Source organism: Arachis ipaensis, chromosome B2, assembly GCF_059453495.1.
Source record: "Arachis ipaensis isolate K30076 ecotype BB chromosome B2, ASM5945349v1, whole genome shotgun sequence".
Lineage (NCBI taxonomy): Eukaryota > Viridiplantae > Streptophyta > Magnoliopsida > Fabales > Fabaceae > Arachis > Arachis ipaensis.
The window spans coordinates 36732718-36759268 of NC_142437.1; the positions used below are offsets into that span (position 1 = coordinate 36732718).

The following is a 26551-nucleotide window of genomic DNA, read 5'->3' on the forward strand; positions in this document are numbered from 1 at the left end:
TGAAAACATCCCTAAAAGTAACTAGATCCTACTAAAAACATACTAAAAATAATGTCAAAAAGCGTATAAATTATCCGCTCATCAGCCGGTCATGGCTCATTTTGGGTCATGACAATGTTCATGTATTCAATATTTTAATCATATTCATTGAGAAAAACAAAAAAAGAAGAAAAAAGAGAAAAAAAAAAGAGCAAAGAATAAAAGGGGACAAATACCCCAAAGTAAATGGTGATAGCAATGCATATGCACTGTACTCAAAATTGGGATGCATGAATATGTGGTAAATATGGTTAATTGATAGTTAGATTTTGTATTTTGATTACATGGATTGTTTCAAGTTAGGTGGGAAGTTTAGGTTAATTGAGGATTCAGATTTTAGTCCAGTTGACCAAATACAATCCTACCTTGACCCTAACCCCATTACAACCCTTAAAAGACCTCTTGATATGTGTATTTGTGCATTAAATTTTTGTTGATTAGTAGAAGAAGAGCAAGTCTTAGAAAGCAAGATTAGTAGAGAATGGATAGAATCGAACCTTAAACACCTGAGCGATTAGAGTGTATACACTTCCGGTGAGGGTTCGATGCTCGATTCTTTGTTCCCGACTTTCACGAGCTTTCTTCTTGCAAGTGTATCTATACTTTATTTTGATTAGTGGAATTCAGTTCATATTTATTCTTAAAAGATTTATTTATTTTTAACCAAGTAGGTAAATGTATTTTGCATTTAGTTGCATTCATATAGATATGTTGCATTTCATAAGTTTTACCATTCCTCTTCACTCTTTATAGCTTCTCTTGAGCTTAGCATGAGAACATGCTAATGTTTAAGTGTAGGGAGATTGATAAACCTATATTTTACGATTTATTTTGTATTGAATTGAGTAGATTTTATCCATTATTCTCACACTTATTCATATAAATCGCATGTTTTACATTTTCTTTCCTATTTTTGTGCTGTAATTAAAAACATGCTTCTTTGCCCTTAAATTCGCTAATTATTAATCCTCTCTTATTACCATTCGATGTCGTGATACGTGTGTTCAGTGTTTTCAGGTTTATAGGGCAGCAATGGCTTAGATGATGAACAGGAAGCATGCAAAAGTGGAAGGAACACATGAAATTGAAGTTTTGAGAAGCTGGCATCGACGCGCACGCGTGGGCAACGCGTACGCGTGACCAGTGCAGCAGACAAGCGACGCGTACGCGTGGATGACGCGTACGTGTGACCAGGATTTTGTTCAGCGACGCGTACGTGTGACGAGCGTCACGTGCTGCAATTTATAGAAAACGCTGGGGACGATTTCTGGGCTGCTTTTGGCCCAGTTTCAAACCCGAAAGTGAAGTTTAGAGGCTGCAGAGTAGAGCTAGATGGGAGGAATCAATCATTCACACTTCATTCATACACTTTAGGTTTTAGATGTAGTTTTCTAGAGAAAGAGGCTCCCTCCTCTCTCTAGGTTTTAGGATTTTTAGGTTTAGCTTTTCTCAATTTCAAAATTCTACCTTGTTTTAATTTAATTTTCTTCTACTCTTATTTGTTCTAGCACTTTAGTTTATCTATCCTCTCTTGTTGATTTATTTATTCTCCAATTTAGTTTATGAACTCTTCATGTTAGATTCAATTTTCCTTTTAATGCAATTTGAAGTATTTCATATTTATTGCTTCTTTCTTCATTTGTTATTATTGATTCCTTGCAATTAGTTGTTTAGATTTTATTATCCCTTATTAATTTTCTATGGTTTTATTTTGTGCCTTCCAAATGTTTGATAAAATGCTTGGTTGGATTTTAAACTAGCTTTTTGTATTCTTAGCTTAGATTGAGTAATTTGGAGACTCTTGAATTATCAAAAGTCTTTTGCTGATTGGTGTTTGAAAATTGCTAGTTGGCTTGAGCTTCACTAACTCTAGTCTTTGATTAGGACTTGTGAACTCAAGTTGAATTACTTACTTGACTTACCTTCAATTGTTAGAGATTAACTAAGTGAGAGCAAAAGGCAATTACCATCACAAGTGACTATGATAATGAGGATAGGAATTCCAATTATCAATCCTTGCTAAGACTTTTACTTAGTTATTATTTTATTTCTTTGTTATTTACATTACTTGTTCCTTATTTCAAAACCCAAAAATATACTTTCGCATAACCAATAATAACTATACTTTCCTGCAATTCCTTGAGAGACGACCCAAGGTTTAATACTTCGATTAATTTTATTGGGTTTGCGTTGTGACAAACAATTTAAATATTTACTGAGGATAATTTGTTGGTTTAGACTATACGTGAAACGTGATAAATTTAGTGAAAATCTGTACCGACATTTTTCCTCCATCAAGCGACGCGCACGCGTGACATGAAAAACGCCAGACGAGGCGTACGCGTGGCCCATTCGTACACGTCACAAGCAGCACGTGACCTCATTAAAGTGAAAATGCTGGGGGCAATTTCGAAGCTTCTTAGGCACAAATTCAACTGATTCTTGAGACTATTTCATGCAGAATTTAAGATGAGTCAAAGGGAGAGCAATTAGATTAGCTAGGATGATGCTTTAGTTAGTTTTCTAGAGAGAGAAGCTCCCTCTTCTCTCTAGAATTAGGTTAAAATTAGGTTAATTTCTCTTAAATCTAGGTTTAATTTCTTGTTTCTATCTTTTTTTTTTTTACAATTTCCTGTTCTATTGTCTTGATTTCCCTTAGCTCCTCTCGTTTGACTTGTCATTTCCTTTATTTTGTTACTTTTATGTTGATGAACTCTTGTTGGATTTGGATTTTATTTAATGCAATTTATGTTTCCATGTCTTTTATTGCCTTCTTGAGTTGTTAATCTTACATTTCTTGCATTGGGTAGTTGTAGATTTACATTTCTTACAAATTTATGATGCTTTCCTTTTATGCCTTCCAAGTGTTTGACAAAATGCTTGGTTAGATATTAGAGTAGCTTTTTGAGCATTCTTGGCTTAGAAAGAGAAATTAGGCAATCTTGAGTCATTAAGATCCAACTCATGTTGGTGATCTAGAGTTGTTAGTTAATATTATTTTCATTGACTCTAATCTCTTGCTAATTCAATTAGTGAGTTGATTAGGACTTTTGGATTGAGATTAACTAGTCTTATTTGACTTTCTCTCATGTGAAGATAACATTATACTTTCTTCCAATGTTGGAGATGACTAAATAGGATTAGCTCTTGATAATTATTGTATTATGATTAATGACTAGGATAGAAAGCCTATATTCTTAATCCTTGCCATGAATGTATCTCTTTAGTAATTGCTTTCTTTAATTGTTTGCTTCACTTTTCTTGTCATTTATTTTCTTGTCCCCTTATTTGCAAACTTCCTTGGATACTATGACCAATAATGTGCATACCTCACTGCAATTCCTTTGAGAGATGACCCGAGATCTAATACTCTCGGTATTTTTATTGGTTTGCACTCGTGACAAACAAAATTAAATTTTGATTGAGTGTTGTTTATTGGTTGGGAACTATACTATCAATGGAATTATTTGTGTGAAATTTCTAACTGACGAAAATACTCTTTTAATCATTGTTATTGTTGTCGTCGTTATTGTTATCGTTATTGTAGAATTTTTGCTATATTAATGACGTTGCTTGATCCAAAATTGATTTGGATGTGTTTTGTTGATAATTTAGTCATTTTTGTGTGTTATTTTCAAATTGAATTTGTGTGTCGCAATCAATAAAAAAATTCAGTGTTGGAGTTATGAATCTAAATTATTATTGTGATGAATCTGTTCCATTCTCATTTCGGTGTACTTTAGAAAACTTTCGGTGTATTTTGGAAATCTTTCAGTGTATTGTAGAACTTTTTCAGTGTATTTTTATTCTGATAAGTTCTACATAATTCAAAACTCTTTTTCTCCCTCCTCCTCATCTTTTGTTGCTTCTTCTTCTTCTTTTTCATCATCATCATCATCATCTTTTTTTTTATTCATATTTTTTTCTTGCTTTATCTTATCAAGTTTCTTCTTATTTTACTCTCTTAACAAGAATAAAAAAAATCAAACAAAGAAGAAGAAGAAACATAATGGTACAAAATTACTTAGAAGAGGATGAACTTACATTCATTCAACTAAAAGAAAGAAAGAAATAAGAAAAAAAAAAGAAGAAAAAATACAGTCTTAGAGGAAATATTTTTCTAACATTTGCAGCAAATTTGGGTGTAACATGAAGATATTTGAGTGTATTGTTTAAGAATTTTCAGTGTATATGTGCTGATAAGTTATGCATAATTCAAAACTCTTCCTTTCCCTCCTCCTCATCTTCTGCTGCTTCTTCGTCTTTTCTTCATCATCATCATCATCTTCTTCTTCTTCTTTTTCTTATTCATCTTTTTCTTTTTGTTTTACCTTCTCAAGTTTCTTCTTGTTTTATTCTCTTAAGAAGAATAAAAACAAAAAAATCAAACAAAGAATAAGAAAAAATACATAATACTGCAAAATTGCTTGAAAGATGATGAACTTTTATTCATTCAACTAAAATAAAGAAAGAAATAAGAAAAAAATGTAGCATTAGAGGAAATATTTTTCTGTATTTACAGCAAATTTTGGTGTAACATGAAGATATTTGAGCGTATTGTTTAAGAATTTTCAGTGTATGTGTGCTGATAAGTTCTGCATAATTTAAAACTCTTCAACTTTTTTCCCCTCATCTTCTACTGCTTCTTCTTTTTCTCACATTATCACCATTTTCTTCTTTTTTTATTTTATTTTTTCAAGTTTCTTCTTATTTTACTCTCTTAACAAGAATAAAAACAAAAAAAATCAAACAAAGAAAAAGAAAAAGAAGAAATACATAATGCTGCAAAATTACTTGGAAGATGATGAACTTACATTCATTCAACTAAAAGAAAGAAAGAAGGAAAAAAGAAGAAGAAAAAAATACAGCAGTAGAGGAAATATTTTTTCTATATTTGCAAGTAAATTTGGATGTAACACGAAGATATTTAAGTGTATTATTTAAGAATTTTCGGTATATATATGCTGATAAGTTTTGTATAATTCAAAACTCTTCTTCTTCCTCCTCATCTTCTGTTGCTTCTTCTTCTTATTTTTTATTTCATATTCTCATAATTCTTTTTGGAAGAAAAGATCAAATAAAAAAATACGTAAGATTGCAAAATCAATAGAAAGAGAAGGAGGGAAAAAATGCAGCAACAACAACAGTAATAAAAGAAACGGAAAAGCTACCAAAAGTACCCATGAAGTTTACGAACGCTGACAAAAGTACCCATAAACTAAGGAAATTAAATCTATACCCATGAAAGATGGGTTCCTATGACAAAAGTATCCAAATCCTAATTTTTTATTGATTTTTTTAATAAAATTCCTAAACTACCCCACCCTAACCCCATTCTACTGTTACTCCCTCTCTTCTCTTCTTCCTCTCTCCTCACTTATCCCTCAAAAACCCTCACAGAGTCACAGAAATTCTCCTCCTACCTCCTCATTGCCGTCCGCCACCCACCTACTTCATTACCGCCAATCTCTTCCCCTCTCACTGCTTTTCTCTCTCACTATCAAGGTGACTACAACATCTTTATCGCACACCTGTGACCCAACCTGAGGAGAATGCTGCCGTGGCGCGCCTGTTGCAGTCGAGGAGAACACCGTCGTTGCACACCTGAGAAGAGAGAGAAGGGTCGTGGTACTCTTGCATGCAGAAAGCGAGTTCGGTAAAGAGAAATCAGAGAAGAAAGGGAGGCGCCACTGTGGATGGAGGTTTTGCCATTGACGATGTTACAGTCGGCCGGCGAAGAAAAAGGTATTTCTTTTTTTTAAACATTTTTATTTTATTTTTCTTCTTTTCAGAAATTGATTTAGTTACTACTAAAATGATACTGTTATATTTTTTTTTAAATCTGCTTCTATTTTTTATGAAGGCTGAGATTGATTTACAGAAGACCCAGTTGATGGCTACTTCTACTTCTGATTTTTGCTGAAATAAATTTCAAATTGGATGAATGGATTTGTTGATTTTTTATGGTTGATGGCTTTTTCTATTTCTAATTTTGCTAAAGTGAATTGAAATTGGATGAATGAATTTGAAAATTTTTATGTTTTGAGTATTTTTTGGTGTTTGATTAATTTGGTTTGGGTATGGATTATAAACTTATGAGTGAATCGGTTGAGGTCCGATTCTCTATCACCACCACCACTACCATTGATTTTGGTCTGGTTTGTCGTAGGAGTAGTTTTGGACTTCATGGCAAGAGTTGGTGCAAATTGAGTTATGAAAGGTTGAAAAAGTGAGTTGAGATTGAGTGTAGGGTAGTTTAGAAATTTTATTAAAAAATCAACAAAAAATTAAGATTTGGATACTTTTGTCATACGAAACCCATCTTTCATGGGTACAGTGTTAATTTTCTTAGTTTATGAGTACTTTTGTCAGCATTCGTAAACTTCATGGGTACTTTTGGTAGTTTTTCCTAAAAGAAATAATGATAAAGATAAAACACATGAAGAAAAAGGAGGAAAAACTCAGAAAAATAAGAAAGAAGAAGAGGTAGAGGAGAAAGAGCACGGGATACAAAGAGGAATAATGTGATTTTAAACGCACATTATTTAAATAGATTTTGTTGGGTTAAAATTAACTTGTATGACTTATATACAAAAAGACTTAGTATTAGTAGCAGAAGTCTATATCTATAAGATGCGCAATGCATAACTATAAGTGAAATAGTAGGTGGCGTACGAGGATTTGCAGTGTCCAATTTTGTTACTCCTTTTTCCAGAATTTTCTTGACAGCAATCTATCGTCAGTGATGACATCTGATGCAATTCAAGGTAGCTACTATAAATACTTGAACTCACTCGCGTGTGAGTACCCACCAAAAGTTTTGTGCATCACAAATTACAATCAAATTACTCTTTAAACTACTACTATACATTCGCTCGCTGAAGAGAATCAAGATCATGGCAACTGCGTATGTCAATTCTACATTCTTTACTTTCCTTATATCTATGTCACTTGAATTTCCTCTTTGTTAAATCTTCTCTCAATTTCTGTGTAACGTTTAGTGGTGTGCAAGAAGCTCGTCCTGCTCCACTAACTTCAACTTCCGAACCACCGCCTCTTTTTGATGGAACTACCAGGTTCCTTTCTTTCTCATTCTCTGTTATAAAACTGCTTATTTTCTAGGTTTTATTATTTTTCGGTAAAATTTTGATTTGGTTAAATTATTCGGTCGGTAGTTTCAAAAAATTTGTAATTAAAATTTTATAGATTAAAAGCTTTCAATTGAGTATTATGCTGTTTTGTAAATTTGTAATTAGGTCTTTATGTTACCAATGGTAGAGTTAACGAGAATCTTCTAAAAATAAGAAGAGGTTAGATTTAGAGATTTATCCTTTACATATAGGTATCTTTAAGTTTGAAAGGGAATATTCTATTAATTTTGATATTTTTTGTACGATAATGACCTAACTATAAAATTTAAAATGAGTAGGGATCTAATCAAAAGCTTTTAAAATATGAGGATTTAATTATAAATTTAGTAAAAGCTATATGAACTGACAGAGTAATTTAACATTTTGATTTTCCAAGTTTTTACTAAAATTCAGTACTGACATGCTCAATTTCTTATCTAGGTTGTACATCTGTTATTATTGCCCCTATGCACAACGTGCATGGATCACCAGAAATTACAAGGTTATTCCTTTTCTTTGGAGGACAAATAAGTCTTTGATTTTTGGTCCACGAACATTTAAGTCTCCGAGAATTTAAAATATATTTAAGTCTCTGACATTTTCAAAACCTAGACACATCGATTCTTCTGTTTACTTAGGTCTATCAGACCCAACGGAAAAATCAAACATGGCTTCCGTTGTACTGATCTAGCGATATACGGATGCTCACGTAGGAAAGTTTTTAAAATGAGATAAATTTAGACCCAGAATCGATATGTCTAGCTTTTAAGAAGGTCAAGGACTTAAATGTATTTTCAAATCATCGGGAACTTAAATGACCGCTGACCAAAAGGTCAAGGACCTATTTGTCCTTTTCTCCTTTTCTTTATAGTTGAATCTTTGTATAATGGTAAATTCAATTGCTTGATGAATTACATATTAGTTAGTCACCCTTGATATGATTATGAATCATACATTGAATAAACAGGGAACCACCAACGTAGCACTTGAATGATTTTGTTGCTGACACAATAGTTCTTAAAAGAATGGAATTAGTTTTAACGCCCAAAAGATATCAACTGTTGACTAGTACTCATGTATTTAATTATTATTTGCTAAGTCATAAAAGTGTATGATTCTATTATTATTTACTCTTCTGGTCTGCTGCTGTTATACTTTTCAGGTCTTGCCACTTTTAATTTGTTTCTTCTGTTGGTTACAGGGGCTGCAAGAGAAGATCAAATTGATTCCTATTGACCTTGGAAACAGGCCTGCTTGGTACAAGGAGAAAGTCTACCCTCAAAATAAGGTATGTAACTTGATGATTATGATAAAAGATAATATTATAAATTGCTTTGCTATTTTATACATAAACAGTTTCTTAATAGAGATGCACATGAATGGTTTTATATTTTAACAAATAGAAAATTTTAACTCGTCTTGGAATTTAATCTTTATTTAGAAGAATGGGATAATAGCAGTTGAACTCTTAGGCTCACATCAGTGCTAGCATAGTTTTAAAAAAGAGATCCTGACAAGGAGAAAGTCTACCATGAAAATATGTTTTAGTTTGTGTTAGTGATAGAAGATAAATAAATTTGCTTGCTAGTTTATGCATAAACAATTTCTTATTAACCTTAAGTCATGGTAGATGTAAATGAATGGTTCTTTGTTTTAATAACCAGAACAATCAACACTGAAATTTGATGTTATGGAAGTTGTCTTGTAGAGACAACTATTTAGTTGTTAATGTAGTGTTACCTATTTATAAAAAGCTCTCAATAGACTCATTTCTAGTTTATGTACAACATGTTTCACTTGATTAACTAATTTACTGCACGCACATATATGACTTTCGTCTCCTGCTAATTTTTACAGGTGCCGTCATTGGAGCACAATGGTAAGGTAATTGGAGAAAGTCTTGATTTGATCAAATATATAGATGCCAACTTTGAAGGGCCATCTCTTGTTCCAACGGTAAGAACTTTGAACTGCCGAATCTCTTTCTTCTTTGCACATTATGGCCCCTAATCATTTTTCAGTAGTTAATTGAGTAATGAACTAATGATGTTAAGAACACACTTTTTATAGGATCCTGCAAAGAAAGAGTTTGGTGAGCAATTGGTGTCACAAGTTGATTCAGTCACCACAGATTTGTATGCTGCATTGAAAGGGGATGCTATACGACAAGCAAGTAAGAGTGTAGGTTTATTGATTGAGGAGAGTGTTTTCTCAAACGTAAAAATGTGTCTTAAAATTGGTTCTCTGAATTAGGTCCTATCTTTGATTCCTTTGAGAATGCTCTTGGAAAATTTGATGATGGGCCATTCTTCCTTGGTCAATTCAGCTGGGTAAGTTCAAGTAGATTTCTTAATTCATACCTCAAGAAATTGGAACTGATACTGATGTTCATCATGATGCATTTGATAAAAGAAAGTTTCACTTACCCAAAAGTGGCAAAAAATCAATGTAGAATAAACCTGTAAACCCTTACTCACATAAAACAATGTAGTCAAACCCACCATGTATTGATTTGTCACACTTTCTCTAATGGTGGGAAATGAATTTGTCATTTTTAAATACGACATTATCCTACCAATTTTTTTATTAGGTATGAGGTTTGGTGTTTACTCATGATTACATCAATGAATATGTGACTTTTCTCCCTTTATAATTTGTAAATGCTTGTGATAATCAGGTGGATATCGCCTATCTTCCATTCATTGAAAGATTCCACGTGGTCTTTGCTGAGGTTTTCAAGCATGACATCACTGAAGGAAGGCCTAAACTTAGAGCATTCATTGAGGTACCCTATAGCCTCTTATCTATAAACTTTTCTTCCCCCTTCTGTCGAAATTGCAATGTTTTTCATTAATTTATATGATTAGCTAATTTGACGCAGGGGTACATGTCTTTAGATTACTTGGAGTTTCCATGGGTCATATGACCTAACAACATTATTACTTTTCTTTTCTATGTTTTCATGTTGCGAGTGCCTTAGTGGTTTCACATTGCTTATGCTGTCATTTTGGTTATTTCTTTTCTTTTCCTTGTGTTATTCTGAAGTCTCGCATAGCTTACATTACCATTATGTGGATACTGGATAGCTATTTTCTATATAAATAACAAGTTTATTCGATATGTCAATAACCAATAGTGGTAGCAGAGTGTTCTATTTGAATTTGGCCCTGAAATTCAGTCTATGGGATTGATAATAAGATGTCTAACTATGCTACTAACATGTTCAAACTTTCGTAGTTACGGAAGAGATTTTCATTTGAGAGTAAAACTTAATTTCTTCAATGTTTTGTAGGAGGTGAACAAGATTGATGCATATACACAAACAAGGTTTGACAGAAAGGAACTTGTTGATCTTTACAAGAGACGTTTCTTGGTACTGCTACGTATCCTTTTTCACTGTTAATGTTTGAAGAGTCCTAATTTGATTGATTTATGACTTTGTTTACATATTCTCTTTGCAGCCCCAACAGCAGTGAACTTTTGAATTGCAGTGTGGCCTCTAAGATGAAAAGAACGCGGCCAATAGAGTGTTTTGCATTCATGGGATGCTGATGTTCAGTTAGATATTGGTCTGTTTGTTATGTGTCATAATAATCAATAATGTTCTATGTAACAACAACTTGTGATCTTTGATGATACATGTACTATTGTGATAATAAATTAATTAGTAATAAAGAGATATATATGCATTACCTATAATATACTAGAAAGTATTCGATGACATTTCTGTCAGCAAAGGCAAGAAAAAGATGGAAATGAAAGAGAAAAACATAGTATAAACGGGGAAGAAAATAATTTGATGAGATCATACAATGCTTTCAAAAACATCTGAAATTGATACTTCTTATCTTCAAATATAGGTGGCTGTTTTACATATATTTTCTTAGATATGAAGTTATTTGAGAAGGTTGGCTTTGCGTCCATTTGGAACAATGAGATCATTTGAGAAGCAATAAAAACAAGCAAGATTTCAATTATTTCTAACCTTGTGATTGGTTTAAAGATTTTTTCACAATCAATTCTTTTTTCATGATCATAGTCTTGGGCAACTAATTATGTTTTGATTTTTGACAATTTTCCTATTTCGTCCAATTTCTTTTCGTACATTATTAATCCTAATGATTATTTTTTTTACGACTGGATATCAAACTTGATTTTTATAAAATTGTTTTTAAGTTTTTCTTTCATAGTTTTGACCGAATCAAGTTTTTTGAGAGTTTGAATATATGATCTGATTCAATTATTAGATTCTTACTCTTTTTGGAATTGGATTATTGAAACAACTTTGGGATCCAGCACACTTTTATAGTTTTGACTTTTGAGATCTTTCAGCTTTTTCTCTTTCTAGTTCCTTTTCCTGTTTTTTTCTTTTATCAATGACTTGAGGTGATGATATTGTTAAGTTTCCAGAAGAAATTCTGAATAAAAAATTGAATCATCTAAAAAAAAACACATGAAAGACAAAGTGAGAATTTATGATGTAAAAATACGGGACACGATACGATATGATACGGGATACGTGGATACACAAATTTTAAAATTTTATAAGATACGAGACATGACATATATATAAAGTATAAAATATTTTTTTAGATAAATTATAATGATATTTTGATATTTTATTAATATTAAAACATAAAATAATTTTTTAATGATTTTTAATGTCTTTTTTAATTATATAAAATATTTAAAAAAATTTATTTTAATAAATAATAATATATTATTTCTAGATGCATTCCAAGAATACATGTTGAAAATAAAGTTGGACATGCTGACACGTGATGATATTTTGGTATGTCCAAATATCTCTGAAAAAAAAATTTATTTTTTATCAAGATGCGGTTAGACACAATAGAGAGCAGACACATATGAGGACGAGAGTTGATGAGTGTCGTGTCCGTAATATGTCTAATACGCAGAAACAGAAACTACATACATACTACTAGTTTCAGCACATTACAACCATAGCTACCATCATCACGGACAAAAACAAACAATAATAATGCAACAACAACATACGAAGAAAACCCTAACACATTTAAAAAAAAAAAAAACACATTATAAAAGGGATGAACGAATGAATATATATCGACTTAACAATGTAGAAAAAGCCATGATTAAGAAAAACAGAGGAGTAGATAATAGCTATTTTGTTTCTCCTTTCTATTTTGGTTACCTCTAACAATCAAGATGCTTCTCATCAGACCACTACGTGTGCAATAAAGACTGCTTGCTTTGCTTGACAGAAAGCATCAGAGAAAATCCCTCTCAAAGTGGCATCATTGAAGAAAATAAAGAGAAGAGACTATGTTGGATTGAGAGAAATAGTCACTGCATGTTAAATCCCCTCTAATACACTAACCGACGATGTTTCTATGCAATTTGGGCGCCAATTAAAAAACGGCGTCGTTTTGAAAATCCAGCTTGGCTTCCAGCGTGACATCCGTCAATTCAAGTCATCTTTCCGTCACTGAAAAATGCTTCAGGGACGACCGTGAGTCATCTTTATTAAATTCAAGGACAACATTAGGACTAATGCAAGTTTAAGGACAACTTTAAGTCACGAGGGCAAGTTCAGAGACTACTTTGAGATTTAACTCAAACTAAAATTCCAGATACCAGCATTTGCGAATAAATGACCAACTACATGATTGGATCTACTCGTCTTCCATGTTTAAATTAAGTACAAGGCTAGTTCATTTCAAAGACTTTCATAGAGTAAGAAATGTCTCAAAACATAGTGTTTAGAGACTAAATCCTTAAAAAATATAAAACTTGTAATATTGTTCAATATAAAAAGAAAAAGAATTAAAGACCCGTATGACTAGTAAAAGTGTTTTTTTTTTTTTTTTTTTTTTTTTTTTTTTTTGTAAATTTTAATGGCCAATCATGCGTTGGCGTTAAACATGTCCTTAAAGCCATTACTCAAAAAGCAGTCAACACCAATATTGAAGGAAAAAAATTAGAATATAAGGAAAAATAGGGAGTTTCGGTAATGTGTTCTAAAGACATTTAAAAATATTATAAAAACATTTTACTAGAAATGATTGAAAAAATAATTTTTTTTATATTTCCAATAAATTGAATACATCAAATTCTTTTTTTTAAAAAATAACATTATTATATTCTTAAAATGTGCTTTTAAAATACAAAATAGCTAAATCCAAATAAAAATATGGAACTACAAGGTCTACAAGATAACATGCGCGACCAAATACAGCTTAACCTACCCAAACTTGGAGTTTTACCAAGTTAATCAGATTTCTTGGCCACACTTAATAACACTCCTGTAGTAAGACATATGACTACAAATCCAAGAGAAGCCTCCGTTGATACATGGATTCCTGTATTAATGAAAGGAGGCGTGAACATTCAATTATAGTGGATCTTATATAAGGCCCTGAATTTTCACCAAATATTCAGTTTGGTCTGAGTTTTAGAACCGTGAATTAGTGAACCTTTCGTCGCCAATACAGTTAACCGAATGGACTAGCTGTAAAACTGCTTTAATGGCGGTTAACCACACTGTAAACATTCTGTTAACTAGATTGGTGATAGAAAACCAACTTGATTAATGATTGTGAGGGATCAAATGGAGTATGTTTAAAACTTAAAAACCAAACTGATCATCAAGTGAGAACTTAGGTACCAAATTGAGTATCATCTCATTGTATAGTACAGACTCACCAAAATAGTCCAGGATCATCTTGCACCCAATGAATCCCAGAACAACAGCAATGGATGGCTAACAAGACCGAAAAGACAGATATCAGTGAGAAGGATGGGATCTCAAACTCATAATTGAAATAATAGCCTGAACAAGGTTATCAAACTCGAGTTCAGGTCCTCAAATTGCATTTTATGATTTATGTTTACACAAGTCGAGGTAACCTTCCGAGATTGATTACCTTGAGCTTAAAACTATGTGAAAGATGGGATTCTCAGTAGCAGATTATGCAAATAAATTATTCTTTCAAATAAGAGCAATGATAATGTAACCTTCCACTTCCCTTTTGCTGAAATGGAAATTTTACCTTCCCTTCAGGATAAATTAACAGATAGAATTTAAGTCAAATAGGTATGACAGAAGGAACATAACCCAAATCAATCTTTCCTATGTGCTCATGTGCACCAGTTTATTTTCAAACACTATTTAGATGAAGTAGCAAATTTCTTCATAGACAAGATGCTAAAGTAAAACACCAATGATAGAGTGGCAACTGAACCTTAGTCTAGAAGAAACATATTTGCTTCTTTTAAGGGATATATACACTTAAACACAAGAATACTCGCACCAACCAAAGGGATATAAATTTAAGTCACATTTACCTGCAGGTACTCCAACTCTGACATGCCCTCAGATATTATTGGGTAAAGTGACCTTAAACCTACAATTAAATATGGAAGCACTTTATTATTGCTTATTCATGCGAAAATCAATTTGCACAACTGACTGTTAAGACAGATTCACATCTTAGAAGTTAGATAAATAGCAAAAATGAATCTTTTCACCTGTCCAACCTCACATGGCCATGCAGTAGAGAAAAATTGTTTAATTATTTGTCTATTTTGTGGAATAAAAGAACCCCATTTTTTGTAACGAATTACCATTCATAAGATTATTCATTATGTATTCAATGAGAAAATCAAACTGATGAAATACCCTTACATGGCAGAAAAGTACTTGTAGGGTTTCAAGAATCCAGATGTCAAATATTATACTGAAAAAATAATTTCTAAGGCATACAACTATACAAGAACCAAGTTCAAATATATTAGTATTTATTCAAAAATGAATGAGGCAACAGAACTTACTCAAAATGGCAAAAAGATTAGACGAAAATACTACAAACGGATCCCGAGTTACGCCAAAAACTGCAGGTATTGAGTCAACCTAAATGAAAACATCATGTCAACATTCAAGTACCAAATTGACTAGAAAATGCTGCAATGGCAAAGAGGGATTAGAAAACCTACTGCAAATGCAATGTCACTGAACTCAACAACTGCTACAGTAAGAAGCAAAGGGGTGGCCTGCCCAAAATGTTTTATCCCTGTTAGAAATTAAGTTGAAATTAATTTAATCCAGATTTATAGTCACTGAAAATGAAGGGAAGCAATGAATCTAAATGTAGCGAAGTTCAAGGGTTTTGAGATGTGGGAAGGTAACGGAATGAACCAAGACAATAAGGAAGTAATATCAATTTGTAACTGACTAATGAACGGTCGGACAGTTATAAAGCACTTACTTTCCACAGTCCATCTTGACTTGTTATGAAACGATTTCCATCGTAATATGCTGCAAAATGTAAAAAAACAACTTCAATAAGCTGAATGGTAGAAACATGCTAAGTCAAAATGCAAAAGCTAACAGCATATTTTCCCCATCTTGATTTGTCAACAGTAACATATACGTTCAAATGCCTGCGTGGTTCTGTATATATATCTGCATATGCTAATCAAGCAGTACAAAATGGAACATTTATATTAAAAGCAATCTAAATTAAGAATATAAAAAAAATGATGACAGGATTAATCAGCAGCAAATTCCAACTAGGGAAAGAGAGAAATAAGCATGACCACAGAACATTACTTGTTACAGGGATAAATTTCTGGCATGTCTTCACCACATAGTTATTAGATAAGTCCGACTCATCATCTTCACCGGCAAATAGCTATTCATAAAAACAAGAAAATGCTGCAATCAAATCGATATTCCATATAATTCTGAACATCACAATGAGAAGCATAGAATTCATAGGATACAATAATAATTAACCAGGTAGTCAAGAGTTCAATCTTGCCACTCTCATGTTCATAATTAAATGTTAGGTCCACTGTGAGATAAAGTTGGCATATTCATTTTCCCTGTCAAAGCCTAGATTAGTGCTAGAGAAACGTGAACTCTGCACGACATTCTATGCTTTAAGGATCATTGATTTTTTAAAGTAATAGACATAGAAAGTGTTGTGCCAAGAAAATATGTGGGGAACACATTGGAAATTACAAATCTTCACCTTAAATGACGAGTAAAGTAATATAGCGGCCAATAGAAGGTTGACTGCCTCAAACGTCTGAAATCAGTGTAATAATAAATGATACAGGATGATCAGAAAGTTTAAGCTTAACCAATTACTAACTGAAAATACATAGACATGATAAGAGAAAATTATACCTCAAGGGTGGCTGTTCCAAGAAGTATTAACGTTAGGCGAAAGATAACTGCACCAGCAATACCATAAGAAAGTACACGATTCTGTATTCAATAAGAAGTAAATGAAAAACTGATTTGCAATCAAAGATTTTCTTTTTAAATATTTGATGCAATATTAACGAGTTGAGCAACAACAATTTGGAATATCTCATAGTTTAAGATGGCAACAAGTTTATCCAGAAAGAAAATGATGGCAAAGAAGTTAATGCATCACCTGGTACATAATTGGCACTTTGAAGTATTTGAATATCAGAACGAAGACAAAGAGATTATCTACAGAAAGACTTTGCTCCAATATGTATCTAATAGTGCACAATGGTCAAAAGCCACCATCCCGTTCAATACAATAAGAAGTTGAAGAAAGTTAAAACAAAGAGGAATGGAAGATTTGTATAAAATATTTTATCTAACCATAGTTATTATAAATAAACATCCAACATGTGTTAACTTTTAACTCCTGCTTTAGATCAGTCTAGTAATCACACTATTCTAGGCCCATATAAAGAAGGGTAGTAGAGAAGAAGAACACAAGATGAAGTCTGGTTCATTAAAACTAGCATGAAAGCATCTAGAGCATGCCACATCATAATGGATAAGGAAACGAAAATTTTGCTAATTACTGTGTCTGATTCCTCAAGAACATTAGTTATGCTAGAACTGTATAATTTACCCAGCAAAGAATTCAGATGCCTTGTCAACACCCTCTTTAAATCCCAAACCAACACCAAATGCCACTGCCGCGCTCACCTATGATAAATCATAAATAAACTAACTTGAACATAAACAAACAAATAAGATACAAAAGGAAGCATTCTAAAACTAAATAATCAACTACAGTTAGCTGAGATTTTCCAACCCATAAGACCACATTTCTAACAGAAGAGCTGTAAGTTTTATCTCCCAGAGACTCTTGTGTACTTTTATCCTTAGATGGCTCCTTCTTGCTAATGTCTTCTTTTGGTTGAGCGTAGATTCTCTTTACATCTGCATGTTCATCCAACTATCACTTATGAATAATGCAACAAAAATATCATAAAAACGAGATAAAAGCACCAGAATTAGATGCGCTATATGAACAAAGTTGTTGGCACAATGACAGAGAAACACTACAACCCTATAGTTAACATGGGTTCTACTCCTGGAGAGAACACCAATTGGAAAAGCAAACTTAGTGTTGCTCGAAATAAAGGGGGCTAATCTCCTTCTTTGGTAATAGGGAGGGGGATTCACCCAAAAAGATTAACCTAGCCTCCATCTGAAAGAGGTATCTTCCATAAATAGATATCTATACATAGGGCTGGCAATGGGATATTAAACCTATTTTCTTAGCTCAAGCTCAAGCGCAAAACCACTCCAATGGTCACAAACACTCGAATCTCAATGAACCAATAAACAAACATACTATTAGTATTTGGTCATTGACCATTATCCAAACCGTATTAGCTCAACGAATAATATCCAACAAATATATCTCTTTTCACACGTACACTCAGCTACAAAATAAAACTGAGTCAGTAAAAGAATACCATCAAATACTAACACCTTAAACTCAAGTGTTATTGGTTCAATTAATTGTTTCAACGAAATTGACTATGAATATGTGTATCAATAAAGAGCATGAACTAATAAATCGAATTCGAAATGTCGAAAGTTTAAGCTTAGCCTCAGCCCATTTAACATTCAGGCCAAAATTGTCAGCACTATTATCGTTTATCAAACCTAGAACAGCAAATCAAGTCATGAGCTTGCATAATCTGATTTTCATTTTCTACATTTTGAATAATCTGAAAGCTATGAACATTTCAAAATCCACAAAAAATTAAATAATTCTTCTTTTTTATTCAGAGATATTTACCTGAGGGAGTTAATCTACCATCCTTATCTACATGTTTGAAGCCCAAAATTGGAAAAAAGAGAGCACCGCGAGAATGACAAGCTGCCACACATTTTTTTTATTATTATTATTTTGTAAAAGTATAGAATTTGTCAGGTGCTAAAGAAAAAGGAAATTAAGGTTAGATACTCTCATGTTATATTATAATTTATAAATGCAGAAGAAATTATAGAAAAGGAAGATGAGACGATAAATGATTAGGATATGAAGTTAAATAGAAAGAAGAGAGGATAGACCAGAGGAAAAGGAAGAGACGAGGGGAGAGAATTTGGAGTGTGAGAGTGAAACCCTGTCACTGTGTTGGAATTTGAATGGGATTTTGATGCCGTTGTGAACAACGGAGGCTAATCCCATATCTCTCTTTTCTTCTTGCTGTGAGTAAGTGAGCGATTGGTGGTGACTTCATTCTTCTAAGAGAAGAATAAGAACTTTGGGAACTAGATAACGACATGAGGGTCGAGGGATATTAGCCAATCACGTTGCGTTGCGTTGCCTTGCGTTGTGCTAGCGCTACAGATTAGGGGTAAAAATATATTAGATCAGATTTTGCTATTAACAGGCCAAATTTATCACACAGATAATTGGTCTGAGTTTAGTTTGGAATGTGTTATAAACTTTTTTTAAAATACTAAATATGATTTATTATTTAGCCTCACCAAACTTAAAATCTGTTAAAAGACTTGACAATTGTTGTTTTATACAAAAATAAAAATGTAATTTAAAAAAATACTATTTTTTAATAAAAATATTTTATGTCATATTTAATATTTATAAAAAATGTAAACTTTAAATTATTTAAAATATCTAATAATTTTGTTAATAATAAAAAATAGAGTAAAGTATTGTTTTTGTCCCTAACGTTTGGGGTAAGTTCTATTTGTGTCCTTAATGTTTAAATCGTCCTATTTGTATCCTTAACGTTTATAAAAGTGATTCACTGTTATCCTACTATCAATTATACTAACAAATCAGATTATATTTTTCAATTATTCTCATTTGGATATATTCACTCTCAATTAGATCTCACTTGGATGTGTTCGATTTTAATATTATACCCACTATTTGTGTTTAGATTCAATTATATCCCTAGAAAAGTGAATTATGTAAATGTTGTAGGAATTAGTTTCAACTTTTGATGAGCTATTTTTCGGAGTGGATCATCGATTCTATCCTAGAAATTTGTATTCTAACTTCAAGAAGAGATTTTTAAAACTCAAACTAAAGCGTTCATGATGTGTAATTGATGGCAGGATAACATTGAATCAATTTTACAAACGTTAGGGATACAAATAGGACGATTTAAACGTTAGGGACACAAATAGAATTTACCCCAAACGTTAGGGACAAAAACGATACTTTACCCTAAAAAATATTTATATATTTAATTATATTTTAACAAGTTTAAGCTCAAGGAAGTTTGATAAGCTGATAAAACTAATTACTGAATCAAGACTTGACTTATTAACATATTAATACTTTTATAAAAATTTGAGCATGTGCCTATTTTACAATAGGACAGGCCAAATACAGACCAGATTGCAGGTTCCTAACAGATCGTTTGGCCTATTTCCACCCCTAGTTGTAAGTCTTCATTTAATTATCTCCACAGAAAATATAGATATTCGCAGGTATCTATAGAAATTCTTTGAAATAATTTGAAAAAAAAAATATATAATATAATAATCATAAAATAATCAAGTCAATATAATTCAACACAATTCATAATATATTTATTATAAAAAAATAATATTTTAAAAGAAAAATATAAAAAATATCTTTTAATATAATAATATAACATAATTTTTTTAGGTGAGATTGTGTGACATAGTAATGGACTTGAGAGGTAGAAAAAGTAAGTTAGAGAGAGATGTGAAATCAAGGATGAGAAGGAAGAAAGAAGAAGAATTCGAATTGAAAGTAGAAATTAGAGTTACTAAATTTAAAAAATAGATTTATGTATACATAAATTAGGATAAATTAATAATTTTAACTATGGTAACTATAGAGAGATTTACTACAAAAACAAAATTGGTTTTTGAAAATTCATTCAGTTTTTATTTTAAATTCAAATTAAATTATATATTCAATTTATGTTTGTTTATTTATTATAATTATTGTATATAATAATATAATTAAGCATGTTTTGAAAGAAACTATTTAATTTTACACAATTGAAAGATAACTATAATATTAAAACTAAGATAAAGTAAAATATAATATAAAGAGTAAAAGTAAAAAAACTAATTAAAAATGAGTAAATGGTTAAATTCATCCTTAAGAGGTCATTCGTTCTCTAAATTAGTCTTCGAAATTTTTTTTTAAATCAAATTAGTCATTCAAAGATTTTAAGTTGATCACATTAATTAGTTTTTCTATTACTTCCACTGTTGATGGTATCAAAATTTACTAATATGATACATTAAATAACACCACAATTTATACCTGACAGTCTTAATTAGCTGCTAATATGATAAATTTATGAAATTAAATCAAATCAATCTTAAATTGAGAAATTGCAATATCTCAAAGTCCTCCTCAATTTTGAGTTTATTTGATATAATTTTATAAATATATCATTTTAGCATGTAATTAGGACTGTTAGGTGTGTGCTGTGGTGAGTATAGTGTTATTTAATGTGCTATATCAGCAAATTTTGATGTTGTCAATAATAAAAGTGGTTGAAGAATTAATGTGACTAACTTAAAATCTTTAAAAGACAAATTTGATTCAAAAGGACGAATTTGATCATTTACTCAATTAAAAATAATGTAAAAAAAATAATTAAAAGAAGTAGAAGAAGATATAAAACACAATGCATATAGTTGATAAAAAATACTTTATAATTTTTCTATTATAATCAGCAATGAATATAAAAGACAAAAGACAAAAACCAAAATATGTTCTTATTAAAAAAATTAAAAAAATATATTATATTAAAAAATATATTTATCAAGTTCTACAAAAATATTATAAATATTTGAAACATTAATAAACAAAATATAATATGCTTAAGAATTATTAATAAAAAATAATACAAAACAAGAGAGAGAGATTTCACATATATAGATAACAATAAGAGAATAATTTAAATTGAATTCATGGATTATTTCATTTCCTTATTTTTATTTATTAAATAATTTAATATTTTTGTTATTCAAATCAAATAATTATTATAATTGATTAGTTATAATTATTGTTGTTCATTCTAGTGGTATAACTGAAATATATTAAAATGTTAATAGTAAAATTAAAATTAAATATTAAGAATAAAATTAACACAAAATAGTATTTACTATTTTGTAAATATTTTTTAAATCAAAATCACATTATACATTTTAAAACACATTACTTTGATACAATAATATTTGTTATTAAAAATAAAAATTATGGTAAGTATCACATATACTTGTTAGTAATATATTTAATAATTTATCTTTAATAATATATTTAGTAATTTGATATTTTTTTGTATGTGTAAAACTTTTAATTATAAAAAATATAATATATGGTGTAAAAAAAAAAACTAAAGTGACATAAATATTTTATTAAAAAATATAATTTTTTTTTTTTTTAATATATGTCCATTTTTTTCAAGCTATAGATTTTATTTGATAGAAACTAATGACAATTAAATCCAGAAAAAAACAATAGCAATCAATAAAGAAATAAAATTTGAAGGCAAACATGTTATAAAAAACTTCGAAATTAAATAAAGCCTTTCAATTATGATCATTAATCATAATCATATATATTTACTTTAAGGTTCATATTTCGAAGAACTCAAAGTATTAACATATATTTTTTTTATTTTTTAATTTTAGACTATTACAAACATTAATTGTTCTCCAATAACGACAATCATTTAAAAAAATAAACATAATTAAACGATGCTAAAAATATATAATAATTTTTAAAATAATACAAAAATGTACAATTATCTAAAGTCTATTTCACCAACGAAATACGCACTTTACCAACTGTTAACTACGATACACATACATATGTTTTGTACAAACTCTCTTTTCTCCTTTTCATTGCGGATGGAAATAACGCGCTATTCTCAATCAATTGAAACAACCAACGCGTGTTTTATCTCTCTCTCAACTTCTCAGTTTGATGGTCTTTTACCCAGATTAAAAAATTCGAAGTGGTAACCGCCAAAATGAATCTCAGTAAATATCTCTGTGTCTCTCACAAACTATACTCTGATTTTTACTCCATTTTAATGCCCATCAAATCCGAGTCTCCATCATTCTACAATTTTTTTCAATTTTCACTCATTCATGGCCATTTCACACTGTTTCTCCCGTTCTGGTATTCTGTACTGATTCGTGGTCCCTTGAAGAGTCTCCAAGTCACTCCCAGTCACCGGCGATTGGAGGAAGGGAAGGAGTTCAGTGGCAGAGTTTATGAGGTTCTTCACGGGGCATGCACAGCTTCTCCATTGGTCGTGCAAGTGCCTCCATGGGTAAGGTTTTTGAAATAATCATGGACCATGTTGCTCGCATCCTTCCCTTTGGGGATTTCTCTCTTATTGTTGTCGCAAGAGCTGTGTGGCTTTTTTTGTTGTTCGTAGGAAGTCTATAATAACAAGTATTGCTCATTATCGCCGTTACGTATGGTGTTACGGATCCGGCCCACGGATCCCGGACCCAAGGTTGAACCCGAACCCAGTTTCCCGGGTTCGACCCGCCTCCCTCTTCTAGAAGGCCCGAAACCGGCCCTCTAGAACTCCTAACTGAATTTCGAATTCAAACGTCTTTCCTATCTTGATCAAACAAGATAAGATAAGATAACTCCCATCACCTATAAATAGAGGACCCAAGTCCCTACAGGTATTCATTCATTCCTCACACCTTCTACCTCTTAGATCCATTCTGACTTGAGCGTCGGAGTGTCTTTGCAGGTACCACCCCCCTTTTTGCTCCAGTCAAATAGTCCGGCATCCGCCTCGACCCGCAAGTTCCCGATCCATCTCTTAACCCGTACCGGAGACATCCAGTACATTGGCGCTGTCTGTGGGGACACTAGGCCGGTCGAGTCGGAATGGCGAACGAATTTGAAGAACACTCCGCCAGCCATCGAAACGACTCCAGAACGCAAAACCTACCCCGGAAAACCAAGAAGCCATACTCCACAGAAGAATTGCAAGCGCTGTCCATAACAAAGATGACACTACCATCATCACAAAAACCCGGCACCCCGAGAACCTGGAAGAAAAGTCAGCCCAAATAATTTAGGAACTCTGCCACCGAGTACAAGAACTCGAAGGCCGGATCACCACCAAAGAAAAACACATCACGGGAAACGAAAGTCACGCGACTTCTAGATCCAGATCCCGCCACGGCAGATCGCCAGAACGGCGACACGCCAAAAGGCATGATAGAAGCACCTCATGCGGTCAAAGACGTGACAGATCACTGGAACGGCGACATAACAAAAGATACGACCGCAGTATCTCCCGCGACCCCGTTTACACGGAGGACGACCGACGACACCGAGACACCAAGTGCACAAGGAACGACCACACGATAATGGGAGCTACCCCTTTCACGGAAAGGATCTTAAAAGCAAAACTCCCCAAAGGTTTTGATAAACCCACGGATATGAAGTACGACGGAACAAAAGATCCCCAGGAACACCTAACGGTCTTCAAGGCCAGAATGAACCTAGAAGGAGCGGCCGACACGGTCCGATGCAGAGCTTTCCCGGTAACCTTAGCGGGGCCAGCAATCAAGTGGTTCAACACCCTCCCAAACGGGTCCATAACCAGCTTCCACGACATCTCGCGAAAATTCATGGCCCAATTCACAACCAGAATCACTAAAGCCAAACACCCCATCAGTCTGCTAGGGGTCACCCAGAAACAAGACGAATCCACAAGGAAGTACCTCGACCGCTTCAACGATGAAAGCCTAACAGTCGACGGACTCACGAATTCCGTCGCAAGCCTCTGCCTAACCAACGGGCTCATGAACGAAGATTTTCGCAAACACCTCACCACCAAACCAGTATGGACCATGCACGAGATCCAGAATATCGCCAGAGATTACATCAATGACGAGGAAGTCAGCTAGGTCGTCACCGCCAATAAACGGAAACACGGCAACACCCAGCACGGCAGTTCGGCGCCCCGGCATAACCCACCACCCAGAGAAAATCAGAGGGACCACCCTAAGCCAACAAACGCCGACCGACCGCCCAGAATCGGCAAGTTCTCTAATTACACACCCCTAACAGCCCCAATTACCGAGATATACCACCAAATAGCGGACAGAGGTATCATCCCAAAAGCCCGGCAACTAAAAGAAAGAACGGGCGACAGCAAAACCTTTTATTGCGACTACCACCGAGGATACGGGCACAGGACACAAGACTGTTTTGACCTTAAGGACGCCCTCGAACAAGCCATAAGGGACGGCAAACTCCCAGAGTTCGCCAAAATCATCAGAGAACCAAAGCGCGTGGAAAGAGATAGGTCGCCAGAGAGAGAAGGGCGCAACCCGAGGACGCAAAAACAAACCCCCAGAGAAAGCCCAGAAGACGACCCAACCATAATAGTAAACGTTATCACGGGCAAGGACGTATCAGGTAAATCGAAAACAACACTAAAAAAGGACCTCAAAATCCTGGCCGTTAGGGACCAAGCTCCAACCACCACCACCGGTAAAACGATAACTTTCCTACCCGAGGACTGCCAACACGGCACCTCGGCTGAAGACGCCCCTTTCGTCATCTTGGCAAGAATCGGAACAGGACTCGTCCGGAGAATACTGGTGGACACCGGTGTAGACTCCAACATCCTTTTCCGAGGAGCCTTCGACAAGCTCGGGCTCCGCAATGAAAATCTCCAAACACACCGCAACGACGTCACGGGACTCGGGGACAACTTTCTCAAACCAGAAGGTTCCATCACCCTCCCCCTCACCATAGGAACAGGCAACCAAAGGATGACAATTCTATCTGAATTCGTGGTCCTAAAAGACTCCACCGCTTACAACGTCATCCTCGGGAGAAAAACAATCAATGACTTCTCGGTCATCATCTTTACCAAATACCTCCTTATGAAGTTCATAACGGAAGACGGCTCCATCGGAACCATCCATGGAGACCGGGAAGTCGCGGCAGAATGCGACAACACCAGCCTGGCTTTACGGAAAAAATCCCGCGACGCGGATGGGATATTCCTAGCCGACCTGGATGCCCGACAAGACGGCCAACCTAGGCCAGAACCGGAAGGCGACATGGAAAAACTACAAGTGGGGCAAACCAAGGACGAATACACCTTCATCAACAAGAACCTCCCATATAACCTTAAAGAAGACCTTTCCCAATTTTTGAAACAAAACAGAGACTTGTTCGCTTTTACGCCAGCCGACATGCCGGGGATAGACATCGACTTAATGTCCCACCGGCTAGCCGTAGACCCCAAGGCCAAACCCGTGGCACAAAGGTGACGGAAAATGTCGTCAGACCGAGCGACCGAGGTCAAAAGACAAGTACAAGCCCTACTCGAAGCAAACTTTATCCGAGAACTACGCTACACGACGTGGTTAGCAAACGTCGTACTGGTAAAAAAGTCCAATGGGAAGTGGCGAATGTGCGTCGACTACACGGACCTCAACAAAGCCTGTCCAAAAGACGCCTTTCCCCTGCCAAACATCGACGGATTGGTGGACGCCGCATCCGGACATCGATACCTCAGCTTCATGGACACATACTCCGGCTATAATCAAATACCCATGCACCGACCCGACGAGGAAAAAATGGCATTCATCACCCCCGACGGAACGTACTGCTACACAGTCATGCCCTTCGGCTTGAAGAACGCCGGAGCCACCTACCAACGGCTCGTTAACAAAATATTCTGAGACCTGTCCGGAACAAAACTAGAAGTCTACATAGACGACATGCTCGCCAAGACCGACTCCGGCGATCAACTCATCAGTGACCTCAAGGTCATAATGAACACACTACGAAAGCACCAAATGCGACTCAACCCGACAAAATGCGCTTTCGGAATGGAGGCAGGGAAGTTCCTCAGCTTCATGATCACACAACGCGGAGTTGAAGCCAACCCAGAAAAATGTCGCGCCGTCCTTGAAATGACAAGCCCAAAAAACATAAACGACATCCAAAAGCTCACCGACCGACTAACAGCACTATCTCGCTTTCTCGGAGCATCGGCTCAAAAAGCAATACCCTTCTTCAAACTGATGAAAAAAGGAGCCCCCTTCAAATGGGAAGCAAAATGTGAAGAAGCTTTCCAACATT

The 26551-nt window shown here is 33.9% G+C and overlaps 2 protein-coding genes across 3 annotated transcripts; one reads left to right on the forward strand and one right to left on the reverse strand.

The window, feature by feature from the left end:
- Window positions 1–6700: 6700 nt before the first annotated feature.
- On the forward strand, window positions 6701–10868 carry LOC107625246 (glutathione S-transferase L3). The gene is made up of 10 exons (XM_016327833.3): window positions 6701–6946; window positions 7041–7115; window positions 7611–7671; window positions 8371–8457; window positions 9027–9125; window positions 9240–9342; window positions 9423–9499; window positions 9847–9954; window positions 10462–10542; window positions 10631–10868. Exons 1-10 carry the CDS (start codon window positions 6936–6938, stop codon window positions 10643–10645), a joined length of 717 nt encoding a protein of 238 aa, XP_016183319.1. The 5' UTR covers window positions 6701–6935; the 3' UTR covers window positions 10646–10868.
- A 1371-nt stretch (window positions 10869–12239) lies between these two features.
- Window positions 12240–18725, reverse strand: LOC107625245 (thylakoid membrane protein TERC, chloroplastic). Of its 2 annotated transcripts, none has more exons than XM_016327830.3 (15): window positions 18514–18723; window positions 18239–18319; window positions 17240–17367; window positions 17054–17130; window positions 16598–16685; window positions 16345–16425; window positions 16187–16243; window positions 15763–15844; window positions 15419–15468; window positions 15147–15203; window positions 14985–15063; window positions 14499–14557; window positions 13857–13914; window positions 13400–13513; window positions 12240–12639 (listed from the first exon to the last, which is right to left on the reverse strand). In XM_016327830.3, the coding sequence occupies exons 1-14, from the start codon at window positions 18629–18631 to the stop codon at window positions 13422–13424; spliced, it is 1107 nt and encodes a 368-aa protein (XP_016183316.1). In that variant the 5' UTR covers window positions 18632–18723; the 3' UTR covers window positions 12240–12639; window positions 13400–13421. The 2 variants fall into 2 exon arrangements, with proteins under 2 accessions (XP_016183316.1, XP_016183318.1); XM_016327832.3 differs by having other exon boundaries at window positions 12511–12649; window positions 18514–18725.
- Window positions 18726–26551: the final 7826 nt, after the last annotated feature.

Excerpts from the sequence above, each read along its gene's own strand:
- LOC107625246 (XM_016327833.3), top strand. Across the intron at positions 9,126-9,239 it reads GGCCATCTCTTGTTCCAACG|GATCCTGCAAAGAAAGAGTT; the intron begins GTAAGAACTTTG and ends CACTTTTTATAG. Across the intron at positions 9,500-9,846 it reads TCCTTGGTCAATTCAGCTGG|GTGGATATCGCCTATCTTCC; the intron begins GTAAGTTCAAGT and ends TGTGATAATCAG.
- LOC107625245 (XM_016327830.3), bottom strand. The coding sequence starts at position 18,631 with ATGGGATTAGCCTCCGTTGTTCACAACGGCATCAAAATCCCATTCAAA. Across the intron at positions 17,368-18,238 it reads TGGTAGATTAACTCCCTCAG|ATGTAAAGAGAATCTACGCT; the intron begins GTAAATATCTCT and ends ATGAACATGCAG. Across the intron at positions 13,915-14,498 it reads CAGAGTTGGAGTACCTGCAG|CCATCCATTGCTGTTGTTCT; the intron begins GTAAATGTGACT and ends CGGTCTTGTTAG.